At 48.1% G+C, this 12,342-nt stretch overlaps 1 protein-coding gene across 1 annotated transcript in view; it reads left to right on the forward strand.

Moving 5' to 3' along the window:
- rev3l (REV3 like, DNA directed polymerase zeta catalytic subunit) overlaps positions 1-12,224 on the forward strand; it is a gene marked incomplete at its 5' end in the record, with an annotated part of 54,556 nt that extends 42,332 nt beyond the window's left edge. The window contains 19 exons of the mRNA XM_079215544.1: positions 3-901; positions 1,005-1,090; positions 1,286-1,411; positions 2,012-2,204; positions 2,583-2,694; positions 2,813-2,928; positions 3,131-3,249; positions 4,060-4,178; positions 4,270-4,411; positions 5,019-5,263; positions 6,188-6,296; positions 7,284-7,490; positions 7,867-7,976; positions 9,487-9,601; positions 9,757-9,894; positions 10,151-10,341; positions 10,734-10,980; positions 11,475-11,690; positions 12,035-12,224. Coding sequence (XP_079071670.1) covers positions 3-901; positions 1,005-1,090; positions 1,286-1,411; positions 2,012-2,204; positions 2,583-2,694; positions 2,813-2,928; positions 3,131-3,249; positions 4,060-4,178; positions 4,270-4,411; positions 5,019-5,263; positions 6,188-6,296; positions 7,284-7,490; positions 7,867-7,976; positions 9,487-9,601; positions 9,757-9,894; positions 10,151-10,341; positions 10,734-10,980; positions 11,475-11,690; positions 12,035-12,175 — 3,631 coding nt within the window. The 3' untranslated portion in view covers positions 12,176-12,224. The remainder of the gene's footprint in view (positions 1-2; positions 902-1,004; positions 1,091-1,285; positions 1,412-2,011; positions 2,205-2,582; positions 2,695-2,812; positions 2,929-3,130; positions 3,250-4,059; positions 4,179-4,269; positions 4,412-5,018; positions 5,264-6,187; positions 6,297-7,283; positions 7,491-7,866; positions 7,977-9,486; positions 9,602-9,756; positions 9,895-10,150; positions 10,342-10,733; positions 10,981-11,474; positions 11,691-12,034) is intronic.
- Positions 12,225-12,342: the final 118 nt, after the last annotated feature.

Below are 12,342 nucleotides of genomic sequence, written 5' to 3' on the forward strand. Positions count from 1 at the left end.
AGGGAAGTTGGCGGCCGTAAGCTAACGGTGCATACCAGGCTGACTAAGGAGCTAGCAGAGTTCAGTGGAGACCTGTGTTTGGAGGGCCTCCATTTCTGGAAGACGGCCTTCTCAGCAATGACGCACCCCGCCATTGCTATTACCTCATTTCCCCAAGCACGGGGCGCTCAGTTCTCAGAGGCAAGTAAAGACCGCGCGGAGCTCGACCCGTCAGCCAGTGACAAGAAAGTCATCCTTCTGCCCTGCAAAAACCCACCAAGCAGAGAGCGTGTGCAGCTGTGGCTGGAAGCCAGGAAACAGTACGAGAGTTTACAAAAAGGGCTGCTGAAGAAGGGGAGGGTTGGGCTGGACGTGGAGGGGAACCCAGAAGGAACAGAGCAGCGAGCTGCTCCCAGCTGTCCAGCCGTGAAGGTTGAGCTGTGCGAGAGACTCTCCACCATCAGGACGCAAAGGAGAAAGAAGTGCAACCTGTCCTTAATCATAACTCCCACGAAGAGCACAGGCTCTCATTGTAAATCCACAGCGGTGAGTCCAGTTTCAGACGAAGGCGGTGTGGATATTGAGCAGCAGAGCAAAGAGAACGACGATCGTGACGATAAGACCCCCTCTCCAGGGTCCCCGGAGCTGCCTCCCTGGCAGCAGTCCTGTCAGCCCAGTCCCGTAGGGCCAGACCGGCTCGGTGAAAACCGTCAAAGTGGAAACTCTCCGGAACGGCTGTCACCTGGGCTCTCTAACTCCCTGGAGAGATTAGGGGAGAATCCCAGTCCTTCGCTCCTCCATCTAAGTCAAAGTGAAGAGGGGAGGACGAGTCCACAGCTCCTTCACAGCACCCCCTTGTTAAGGAGGAGGCGGAGAAGCAAGGAAGACCTGGAGCCGGTGTGCAGCACGCCCATATCTGATGGTAGGAAAACATTCCGCCTGTAATCTGTTTGCCAGGAATTTATCCTCGTCGATTTATTCTTTAAATAGCGATTGTTTCTGAATGTTGTCTTTCCGTTTCTTAGAGGATCCCATTTCTCAGAGACTCCAGCAAAGGAGGAGAAGCCAAGCGGACCCACTGAGACGAGTGTTGCTGAACACTCAGATGAAGGTCAGACCACAAGTGTTGATTCTTTTTAGAACCTCGTAACACATAGAGAACTTGGGGGAAACGGTTTTAATACCAGGGCCGTGCATGGAGAGCCGTATGTACCTGATGTCATGCCTCCGGCTTATTGAATTTAGCTATAATGTCGTTGTTTTGCTGTTAATTTGCTGTTTCTCATGTACTCTTTGTCTTCCACAGAACCAGTTTGCTGCTTTGAATGTGCCAAAGAATGATAACTCTGAGATTGAAGGGCCCAGTATAGCCAACTCATACGGTTTCAAAATCAGCATGCAAAACCTGCAGGATGCCAAAGCTCTGCATGAGGTGAGTCGCCCGGCCTTTTCCCAGACTCCGTCTGTTCTTTTGCACTTTTAAGGTGGAAGACGGTTTACTGAAATCCAATATTTAAGGTTGGAGTGAGATAGATATTTATTAAATGCTGTTATTGAATCTGAATCTTTTAGAGTATCTTTTAGAGACTATTCAATCTAATTAGGTTCTTACCGTTTTAAGTGGAAAGCCAAGATTAGTTCATTCCCATTTTTGTTATTGTGCACATAACATCCACATTTAGAAATAATCATATCAGGATTTATTCCAATATATTTTATGTGCAGTTGTGCCTCAGCTGTTACCATGACAGCTCACTATTCCTGGTTGTCATAGTGACCCTTTGTGGCTTCAGAATTTTTTCCATGTGCGCAAGCAGTCGAATAGTAATCGCCAGAACGAGCGCTTTAAAGATTTCTTTGTTCATCGAACTAAAAGAAATGCTGGCACATCTGGGACCTCGGCACATTCTAATGTTCACACCAAACGCAACGCGCAAGCTCGCCCGCCGGATCGTGTGTTCGCTTCTAAAGACGATCTTTCTGTTGCTTGATTTCCCCTTCTGGACACCAACATTGCTTTTCGTCTGTTCAGGTTCAGCACCTAACACTGATAGGCATGGAGCTCCATGCAAGAACCCGACGTGACCTTGAGGCTGACCCCGAGTTCGACCCCATATGTGCCTTATTCTACTGCCTCAGTTCTGACGCTCCCCTGCCAGACGTCGACAGCACACAGCTGACGGGCGCCATCGTGGTGGACAAAGACCATCAAAGCAGTGTCCAAGGTTCAAACTCACTTTATCGTAGCGCTGCTGAAGAGGGTGAAATTTGTCCTAAGATGTAATAATAAGTAGCAATATTTTAGTCTAAGTAGGCAGCATTGTTTTGCAAATGTAAAACCCTCTGTTGTTGTTGCATAAGAAATGCAAGGATTTTTTGCCGCTGTTCCTAATAATAATAATACATTTTATTTGTATAGCGCTTTAAAAGGTCATGGTAATGACTAACAATAGAGGCAGCAATAAAACAAGAAAGATGACAATAGATGACAATTCTTCATACAATGGCCGTTGTTTAGCTAATTTTAGCTTTAAACCATATATATTGAATGGCATATTTTACACAGCCCTACTGACACATCTGTTTCCGCACAACCCCAGCAGGTCACAGAGGAACAGCGCCCCTGCTGGTCAGGTCGGGCGTCTCCGGGCTGCAGGTGACATACGCCACAGACGAGAAGGCGCTCTTTCAGGAGCTGATCACCATCATGAGGAGGTGTGTGTGTGTGTGTATGTGTGTGTGTGTGTGTGCACGTGGTTCACGCAGCTCCTTTTGCATACTGGTCAAAAGCATCATTTTGGGTCATGAAATAAACGTGGCTGCGTTCTGTCAGGTTCGACCCGGACATCCTGGTGGGGTACGAGGTGCAGATGCGCTCCTGGGGGTACCTCCTCCAGCGGGCCGCGGCGCTCGGCGTGGACCTCTGTCAGCAGCTGTCACGGGTGCCAGGTAGGCCGACTTTCACCACAGCCGCTCCTCTGAAGGCTAACGGGAGGCAAATCAATATGTCCCATCAGACGGATGGACTGTAGAAAATACCCTTTTGGGTTTCTTCTCCAGCAAGCCTGCGCATGTGTGTCTAGCTGAATAAGGGAGCCTGTGGCAGCTCCCCTCCTCCTTTGTAATTGTGTGTCTGGCTCTGTGTCCTCAGGTGACTCCAAAGAGAACCGCTTCTCCGCAGACAGAGACGAGTATGGAGCCGACACCATGACTGAGATCAACATCATCGGACGCGTCACCCTCAACCTGTGGAGGACGATGAAGACTGAGGCAGGTGTCCCGGCATGACCTCCACACACACACACACTCCGTCATCGGCCATCAACGCTCAGAGTTTTAGCTTGTGACCTACTTTCTCTCATTCCTCTGGGCAGGATTCTCACCACTGTTCTGCTTCCACTTGATTTTGTTATTTAATCCTTTCATTGAACTATAAACTACAAAATCAAAGTAGTTTTAAATTACTTTTCCATTGCCTCATCCTCCACCCATCCAAAGAGTTTCTTTGTTTGCTGTATTTTTGTTTGTAATCCTTCAGCTTTAGTCTGAGCTCGGTTGCTTTTTGGTGACTCAGAACACACATGGAGTCCTTTGGCCGCAGGATCACAGAAGCAGCGATTGTGGCCAGTAGTTGAATTCGAATGTAAGAGTGTCACAGCTGAACAAAAATATGGTGCGGGAAATGCAACAGTTGACAAAGGGGTTCAAATGATTTGAGGGAATTTCTGAGACATTTTATGAGTCTTCTCTAATTAATTTTGGGCCGCGTGGGGATTCATAGGATTAGTTTAAAATCATAAAACTGTGTTTCAGACCCCTCAAAGAGTCATACAAATATAAAAGGATATGCGTAAATATATATATATAACTATGTATTATTATTTTTAATAATACAAATTTAAAAATCCTTAAAAGGAAACTGTTCTTTGAGAGATAGAGGGGGGAAAAGAAAGCTCTTAGGCTGAATGTCTGCACAAAGGCCATAACCTGTGATTAGTGGTCACAAGTAGACAAACGTAGGAACCACTGTCATAACCTTGAAGAAATGGTCTAAGATTCTTCTTCTTTTTTTCTTTTCAGGCGACGTTGAACAACTACTCTTTTGAGAACGTGGCCTTCCATGTACTCCACCAGCGCTTCCCTCTCTACAGCCCCCGCACACTGTCCGACTGGTTTGACCACAACACCGACCTCTACAGGTTTGTGCCCGTACCGACCACAGTCCATCACAAATGTATGCGATAATAATCAACACATGAAGCGGTTCAAACTTGTACTTGTGTGTGTTAGGTGGAAGATGGTGGACCACTACGTGAGCCGCGTGCGCGGCACCATGCAGCTTCTTCAGCAGCGCGACATCATCGGCAGAACCAGCGAGCTGGCCAGAGTGTTTGGGATTCAGTTCTACCACGTTCTGACCCGAGGATCACAGGTACACGGCACATTTTGGGACACAGCCGCAATGCCCCGAGGCACCATTTGGCGCCGTGGTCTTAAGCGATCAGAGGGTTTTGAATGGGGCCTCGGTGCATGTGCTGTTTACTTGGGTTCCCACGAGCAAACGTATAGCTATGCTTCATTCTTTAAGGCTGCTTAAAACTGTTCTTTAGTGTCTGTCGGCCTCTTTTTGGTCCAAATGGAGGAGAATCTTGACAATTAAATGATTGATTAACAGACAATTTGGCTCTGATGTCCACGATCCCCAGAAGACGAATAGTTACTGACTTTGGTGATTGCTTGAATTTTCATCAAGCTCCACCATCTGTCTGGTTAAAGTTCTCTGCTAGCCAGAAGAAGAAAAAAGAAAACGTGAGAGAGACATCGTGACTTGTTGCATTGAAGATCAATCAGTGTGACAGGTGTCACTTGCAGTGATGAACCCTTGGAAATTATTGGATTTTCATATTACGATACGTATACAAAAAAGATGCATAAATAGGTGCACACTATGACCAGGGAAGAGTTTAAAACATATGTTTCTTTCATCTCAACTTTAGGTTTCTAAGTTATTCAATGTTCTTCCTGTCTTGTCCCTCCAGTACCGCGTTGAGTCCATGATGCTTCGCCTGGCCAAGCCGCTGAACTACATCCCCGTGACGCCCAGCGTGCAGCAGCGAGCGCAGCAGAGGGCGTCGCAGTGCATTCCTCTGGTGATGGAGCCGGAGTCGCGCTTCTACAGCAACTCGGTGATTGTGTTGGACTTCCAGTCGCTCTATCCCTCCATCGTCATCGCGTACAACTACTGCTACTCCACCTGCCTGGGCCATGTGGACAGCCTGGGAACGTAAGCACGCGGCGGGGCCCCCGGCACACATCCAACTCACTTAGGCTGCACGTCTGCCAGGAAAGGCTCTTTCCGGCGCCGCCTTGCCCTCCCCTCGTAATTTTTTAATGGAACAGACACGCCGAGCGCTCTGCATGGTGTTTGCAGCTAAGAGCAGAGAGCATTGGGATATATTTCAGGCTTACTGTAGTTGCATAGCAACAGCAGGAGCCATGAACACTTTTTTTTTCTCCCCAGCATGCATATGTCTGCCACTCCGAGGTGGCTGGCTTCATGCTAGAAAGCGACAAATTAGCTCCAGGAAATCCAACTGCAATGATGGATTCATTTTTTAAATGAGTTTTTAACCATTTTAAACAATGCAGTTAGGTATTTTACAGTGAATAATTAAACCTGTCATCATCTTATTGCCACAACAGCCTCACATGTGATTGTGACGGACCACGAGATATTTGAGTTTCGGTGCTGCGTTTATTTAAAACTCAGACGCATGCTCGTCATGTGTTTTGATATTTAAAGACATTGTTGAACCGAAGCTGCTTCGGGACTTTAAGTAGGCAGTCAACCCTTCAGTCCGTCGTTCCTCCGTTTAATTGCTTATACAAGCGATCGGAAATTCGTCGACGATACTTTTCATATTTAATGTTTTCATTGTCAGTCAAAGAAGCAATGTGAGATTGTGTTGCAGGGGCCACTCCCAGCACAGCATGCATACATCCCCCCTCTAAGCGTGTGCCTTCATTTCCTCGGCGTAACTGGAAAGAGCAAAATAGAACAATCTGTTAATTCACAATAAAATGAAAGATTAGTCTTAATTTTTAATTAATAGCTCAGGTGCCGCGATGCTGCCAGCAGCGCTTTGTGACGGACAAGGGAAGAGAACTGCCTCTCATTGACATTCACACACCCGCCTCTCTGTTTCAGGCCCGATGAGTTCAAGTTCGGCTGCACCTCCCTGCGGGTTCCTCCCGACCTCCTCCACCAGCTCCGCAACGACATCACCGTGTCACCCAACGGCATCGCCTTCGTCAAGGTACGGCACCCTCCGCCCTTCTCTCTGAAGGAGTTTTTACCTGTGCGTTGTCTGTGGTAGAAAACACCTGGGCACCTGAGTCACTTGTCTGAGTCCTCCATCAGTGCAGCTTCATTAAGGTTCATTAGCTGCTGCGGAGGAGGACGTCTATAGAAAGCCCTCTTCATGCTCTACGTCCTCCCATTCATTCTCATTCATTGCTCCACACTCCCTGGCCCTGGTCCCAGTCTCATTACGTCACACACACACACACACACACACACACACACACACACACACACACACACACACAGCACAGTGAACACCGGTCATGTGTAAAGAGGTTATTAAAAAGCACAGAAGGAAGTCAAATATGGATCTGATGTTTCTTTTATCGCTAGTTTTTTTTTGCTGAAGCTGAACTTTTGTAGTTTAGTTTCTGGACCACTCTGCTTCATCGAAACTATGTATCATATATTTATCTTTATAATACACTTCACAGGAAATACTGTACATCAATCAAGCTAACTTTAGAGTGCCGCTGCCAAACTTTGCAAAGATTTTTTATTTATTTTTTCACATCAGAATCAGAATAGTTTATTTGCCACGTATGTTGAACATACGAGGAATTTGACTCGATGAAAGGTGCATAACAATAAACATAGACCTAGAATAAAACAATACAAATATAATAAAAACAATAAACAGTGCAATAAAAGATACATCTGCAACATTTGACATTTTGTTCCTTTTCCTGTGTGAACAGCGGCTTGTAAATAGTTCAAATTGGGTATTTATTTGTTATTTATTTTTCAAATAAATCGTAAACCAGCACCTTGGTAATCAAATGTTAACTTTTTTAATGCAGCAACAGATTGGTCAGGAACTAAAAGTCCAGCCTGTATATCATGAAGATAGTAAATTAAATAGATCCCCATTGTCGAGGATCCCTTGGAGTCGGTGTCGGTGCATCCCGAGTCTTCACCCGCCGTTGTTGTCTGTGTCCAGTCGTCAGTGCGTAAAGGGGTCCTGCCCAGCATGCTGGAGGAAATCCTGAAGACCAGGTTCATGGTGAAGCAGTCGATGAAAGCTTACAAGCAGGACAAGACCCTGATGAGGCTGCTGGACGCCCGGCAGCTCGGGCTCAAGCTCATCGCCAACGTCTCCTTCGGCTACACCGCCGCCAACTACTCTGGACGCATGCCCAGCGTGGAGGTAAGCGCATCAAAGGTCTCGAGCAAGAGGGAGGTAGGAGGGAGGGAGGAAGGATGGAAGGGAGGGAGGAGGAGGAGGAGGGTTAACACAGTCGTGCCGTATTCTATACAGATTCTAATCTGTGATTTAGAAATGTCTTTCAAACCTCAGTGGAAAAAGCAAATACGCCATCTTTTTGTTGTCTAACGTCGGCATATTTAAAGCCTTCTGTGGTCGTTGTGAAGAAGTGGAACATCTTATATTTTCTCTGGGAAATATTTATTTGTTTTATTTATGTTTCCCAAACTTGATTGAACTTGAAAAGAAACCGTGGCGTCGGTGTTTTGAATCCTGTGCCGCAGCATTTGTTTACCGTCTCTCGCCCGTCGTCCTCCAGGTTGGAGACAGCATCGTCTACAAAGCCAGGGAGACCCTGGAGAGAGCCATCAAGATGGTCAATGACACCAAGAAGTGGGGAGCGCGCGTTGTGTACGGAGACACCGACAGGTAAGGGCTTTCCTCTCCACGGCCCGCCTGTTGAGTCTGTTCCACCATCAAAGCAGCAGCTCATGTCATCTAAAGCCTCGACTGACACACTTTAGTAATCGCTGTCTCTCACCTGCGTTAACACCGCTCTGTGTCACTATCTTCTGATGATGCGAGAGCTTCTGATAGCACCTGCATCGCGTCCTCACGGAGCGCCGACAATTTCTCAGCAATCACATTTCATTTTTTATTGTTTTGACAACGAGCTCCAAGGCACTAATTAATTGTTGGTATCTAAAAGGGCTGAAACTGCTGCCTTTTCCAGGCAATGATGTTTGAACCGTTGAATTACTAAAGGAGAGCTGTGCCTTTTTTTTAAAGTATCGATCCGTACGGAATAATCAAATGACCCTCTAGTATTGACGATGACCCATAATGGTGTGTAAATAATAATAATCCAGCTTCTATCATGTAGTGCCATGTCATATGTACAGCTACGGTAACACACTCTCCTCTACACGTGCTTTGAGTGTAATCCGTTCAAAATATCTCCAGGACTATTGGACGGATTCCCGTGTTGCATGTCCCATGTTTGTTCAGACGGGATCCGTTGTAACAACTTCTCCTCCTGCGACATCATCAGGTCAACTTTCTGTTGCGGCCAAATAGTTGGAGGACGAATGTCGTTCCCATCTGCCTCGGCTGTACTTTGTGTTCACTGATAATCAGCAGGTGTTAGCGTGCTAACAGGCCAAGTGGAGATGGTAAAACATTGGAGAACATTATTTCGTTCAATTTAACTGTATTAATCCAGGAAGGCACGTGAAAACAGACGAAGCAAAAGATCTCTGAAATCATTACCACCACCAATCAGAAACCTTTTATTTACCAGGAATGTTTTCACAAAAGAGGAATTTTTCTAGGCAGAAGATGCATACATTAGACACGAGACGTTAGACGAGACAAACAACAATCAACAACAGTGCACTGATATTAAATTAAGATAAAGTGCTCAGACAAACAGATAACGTTAATGTAAGTGTATGTTAAAGTGTCGTGTGTTTATGTTAGGTGGCATGAGTGTTTAAATATGAAGTGTGCAGGAGAGTGACCGGTAAGAAGAAAGAAAAGAATGAAAAAAATAGTCCTGGAGGTTAAAAAAATATTCCGAAAAATAGTCAAAATATAGCAGCTATTTAGGAATGTCAGCATATCTCTGCACGTATATCCTGGTTATTAGTTGATATGCATCCAGTAAAGCCCATACTGCTCTGAGGTTTAGTTGAACCCCTATAAGTAACGGGATTCTTAGATGCTGGATGATACAGACCCGAACAAGAGGCTGACTTCCCTCACGTGAGAGTAAATGAGGAGGCGGAGACTCGTGGTCAGCACTCACCTCCTCGGCTGATGAAGCTGTCTGAGGCTTTCTAAAGGCAGTGACAGGGCAGCGACTGAAGTGATGGCGGCCGCACAGCGTAGGTGGACGCGGCATTAAGACCCCGTCTCGTGTCTCCTGTGTGTCTGGCAGCATGTTTGTTTTGCTGAAGGGAGCCACCAAAGAGCAGGCCTTCAGGATCGGCAACGAGATCGCCGAGGCCGTGACCGCCACCAACCCCAAGCCGGTCAAGCTCAAGTTTGAGAAGGTAGGGCTTCTCCCAATACACACACACACACACACACACACACACTCTGTTGTTTCAAACTGTCTATGCCAATTCTCTCTCTCAATCAGCACAAGCAGACACATTTTAGATGTTTTTATTGATCCCTCTCTCTCTTTCTCCGTGTGTGTGTCCAGGTGTACCTGCCCTGCGTGTTGCAGACAAAGAAGCGCTATGTGGGCTACATGTACGAGAGCCTTGACCAAAAGGAGCCCGTGTTCGACGCCAAAGGGATCGAGACGGTGCGCCGCGACGGCTGCCCCGCTGTTTCCAAGGTAACAGACAAACGATCCCCGTCTCCTCCCCTCCCTCCTCCGCTTCGCCGCTCTCCTGCACCAATCACAGCCGTGCCGGTGTTTCCATTCCCGCGCTCGTTTCCTGGGGCCGCTTCACGCGCGTCAATCGGGCAACGAGGGCCCCGGCCCCGCGTGGCTGGACGAATGTCACCGGGTCAAAGACAGCAAATCACTTTGTTATATTCCACACAAAATCCTTTTGTTCACTCTCTCACGTCATTCACGTGTCCTCCAGATCCTGGAGCGTTCCATCAAGCTCCTGTTTGAGACGCGGGACATCAGCCAGGTGAAGCAGTTCGTGCAGCATCAGTGCATGAAGGTCCTGGACGGCCGGGCCAGCATGCAGGACCTGACCTTCGCCAAGGAGTACCGGGGCAGCGGCTCGTACCGGCCCGGAGCCTGCGTGCCTGCCCTGGAGCTGACCAGGTGTGTGTGTGTGTGTGTGCGTGCATGTGCGCGTGTGTGTGTGTGTGTGTGTGCGCTGCAGAGATCAGAAAAATCTTGCTGTCATCTACAGTAACAGTAGTCTGTGTGTGAATCCAATTACTGCTTCCCCACAGCGCTCGTTGTCTGGCTGCACCAGCCTGCATGTACAGTACCTGAGTCTGTTGCTAGGCAACACATCTCTTAATGGGTGGGAGAAAAAAAAATATTCTGATTTCAGAGGCATTGGATAAGAGGGCAATGTTGCGCCTCATTCATGAGCAGCAGTATAGTTTATCTCGTGGGTTGAATTCATCATTATTCAGGAGGATAATTAACATGCGAGCATAAAAAAAAAAAGTGTTTGTACAAGTTTTGTCGCGTTTCCATCTCAGGCGCACGATGGCGTACGACCGCCGCCTGGAGCCCCGGGTGGGCGAGCGGGTGCCCTACGTGATCGTGTACGGGGTGCCCGGCGTGCCCCTCATCCAGCTGGTGCGGCGGCCCATGGAGGTCCTGCAGGACGCCGGCCTCCGCCTCAACGCCACGTACTACATCAGCAAGCAGATCCTGCCGCCGCTGGCCCGCATGTTCCAGCTGATCGGGGTGGACGTGTTCGGCTGGTACCAGGAGCTCCCCAGGGTGAGACGGAGTCAGGATTTTGTACGATGGCGATGATGATGAACTTGCTGCATAACTCGCGTGACAATGCGTAGTGTCAAAGAAGAAAGCGATCACACACGCCCACAGAAAAAAAACGTAATGGGTTAGAGTTCGGGAAATGGATTTTATGTTCGACTAATAAGTGACTGATTATCGTATTAGTCTGTTGCTTCCCCTCGCTGTAAAAATAAAAGCAGACTCTCCGAGGGTCTTTTCATTCAGTCTATCTGGTGGCGAGAGGGAGAACAAAGGATGAGGAGAAAATCTCATTTGTGCTTCCTGCTGAGGCTCGAGTGAGACTCATCAAACCTGCCTGGGTCTTTGTGTCAATACTGAAGTCGGGCTGCACTCTGACGGAGCACACACGCCACCTGCTGGTGGAGCAGAGCACAGCCGATCAATCTACAGTTTTCTTCCTCCTGAACAAAACGCACTCCGCGTTAAGACTCCTCCCCTCCCGTCTCTGCACACAGATCCAGAAGGCGTCCTGCTCCTCGGCCGCGGGTGGAGAGGAGGTCGGGAGGAAGGGAACCATCTCCCAGTACTTCACCACGCTCCACTGCCCCGCGTGCGACGAGCTGACCCAGCTGGGCGTTTGCTCGCGGTGCCGCGCCGAACCCCAGAGAGTCGCGCTGACGCTCCACCGGGACATGAGGCTGTGGGAGAGTCAGCAGGACCAGCTGCTGAAGGTGAGAGGGGCGTATTACTACCAACGATCACGATGAAGACCAATGCCTTCCATATGTTAGATCATATATTTCATGCTGTACGTCACAGCCTCCTGCAGGTTAACTTCCTCCCCGTCCTTCTCTAATCTGCATTCACTTTGGTCGGTTCTGTTCCAAACACTACCGCACAACACGCGTCACTTTTTCCTCTGTCGAGCATTGAAAATGATATTCACGGCTTTATCTCGAAGGCTGAGCTGGAGTATCCGCTTCCAGATAATCAGATACCTTTTTGCGGTGTAAAATAATACAAATGGAAAATCTAGCCTCGCCTTAAAAGTGTGTGTGTGTGTGTGTGTGTCCAGATCTGCAGGAACTGTAGCGGCTGTGCAGAGCGGCAGGTGCCCTGTGTGTCTCTGGACTGTCCCGTCCTCTACAAGCTGTCCCGGGTCAACAGACAGCTCTCCAAGGCCCCCTACCTCCGACAGCTGCTGGAGCAGTTCTGATTGGCTCCTGAACCCCCGGAGCTCCCCACTGATATGGTGCTAAAAATCTGCCCCCCCCCCCCCCTCTCAGTGTTTGATTGTCCACTCAGTTGTAATAGTTTAAATGGTGCTTCAATTGAACCCCGTCGGGGTTTTCATTCTGTCTTGTAACTGTTATTCGTTCTCCG

This window comes from Taurulus bubalis, assembly GCF_910589615.1.
Source record: "Taurulus bubalis genome assembly, chromosome: 3".
NCBI lineage: Eukaryota > Metazoa > Chordata > Actinopteri > Perciformes > Cottidae > Taurulus > Taurulus bubalis.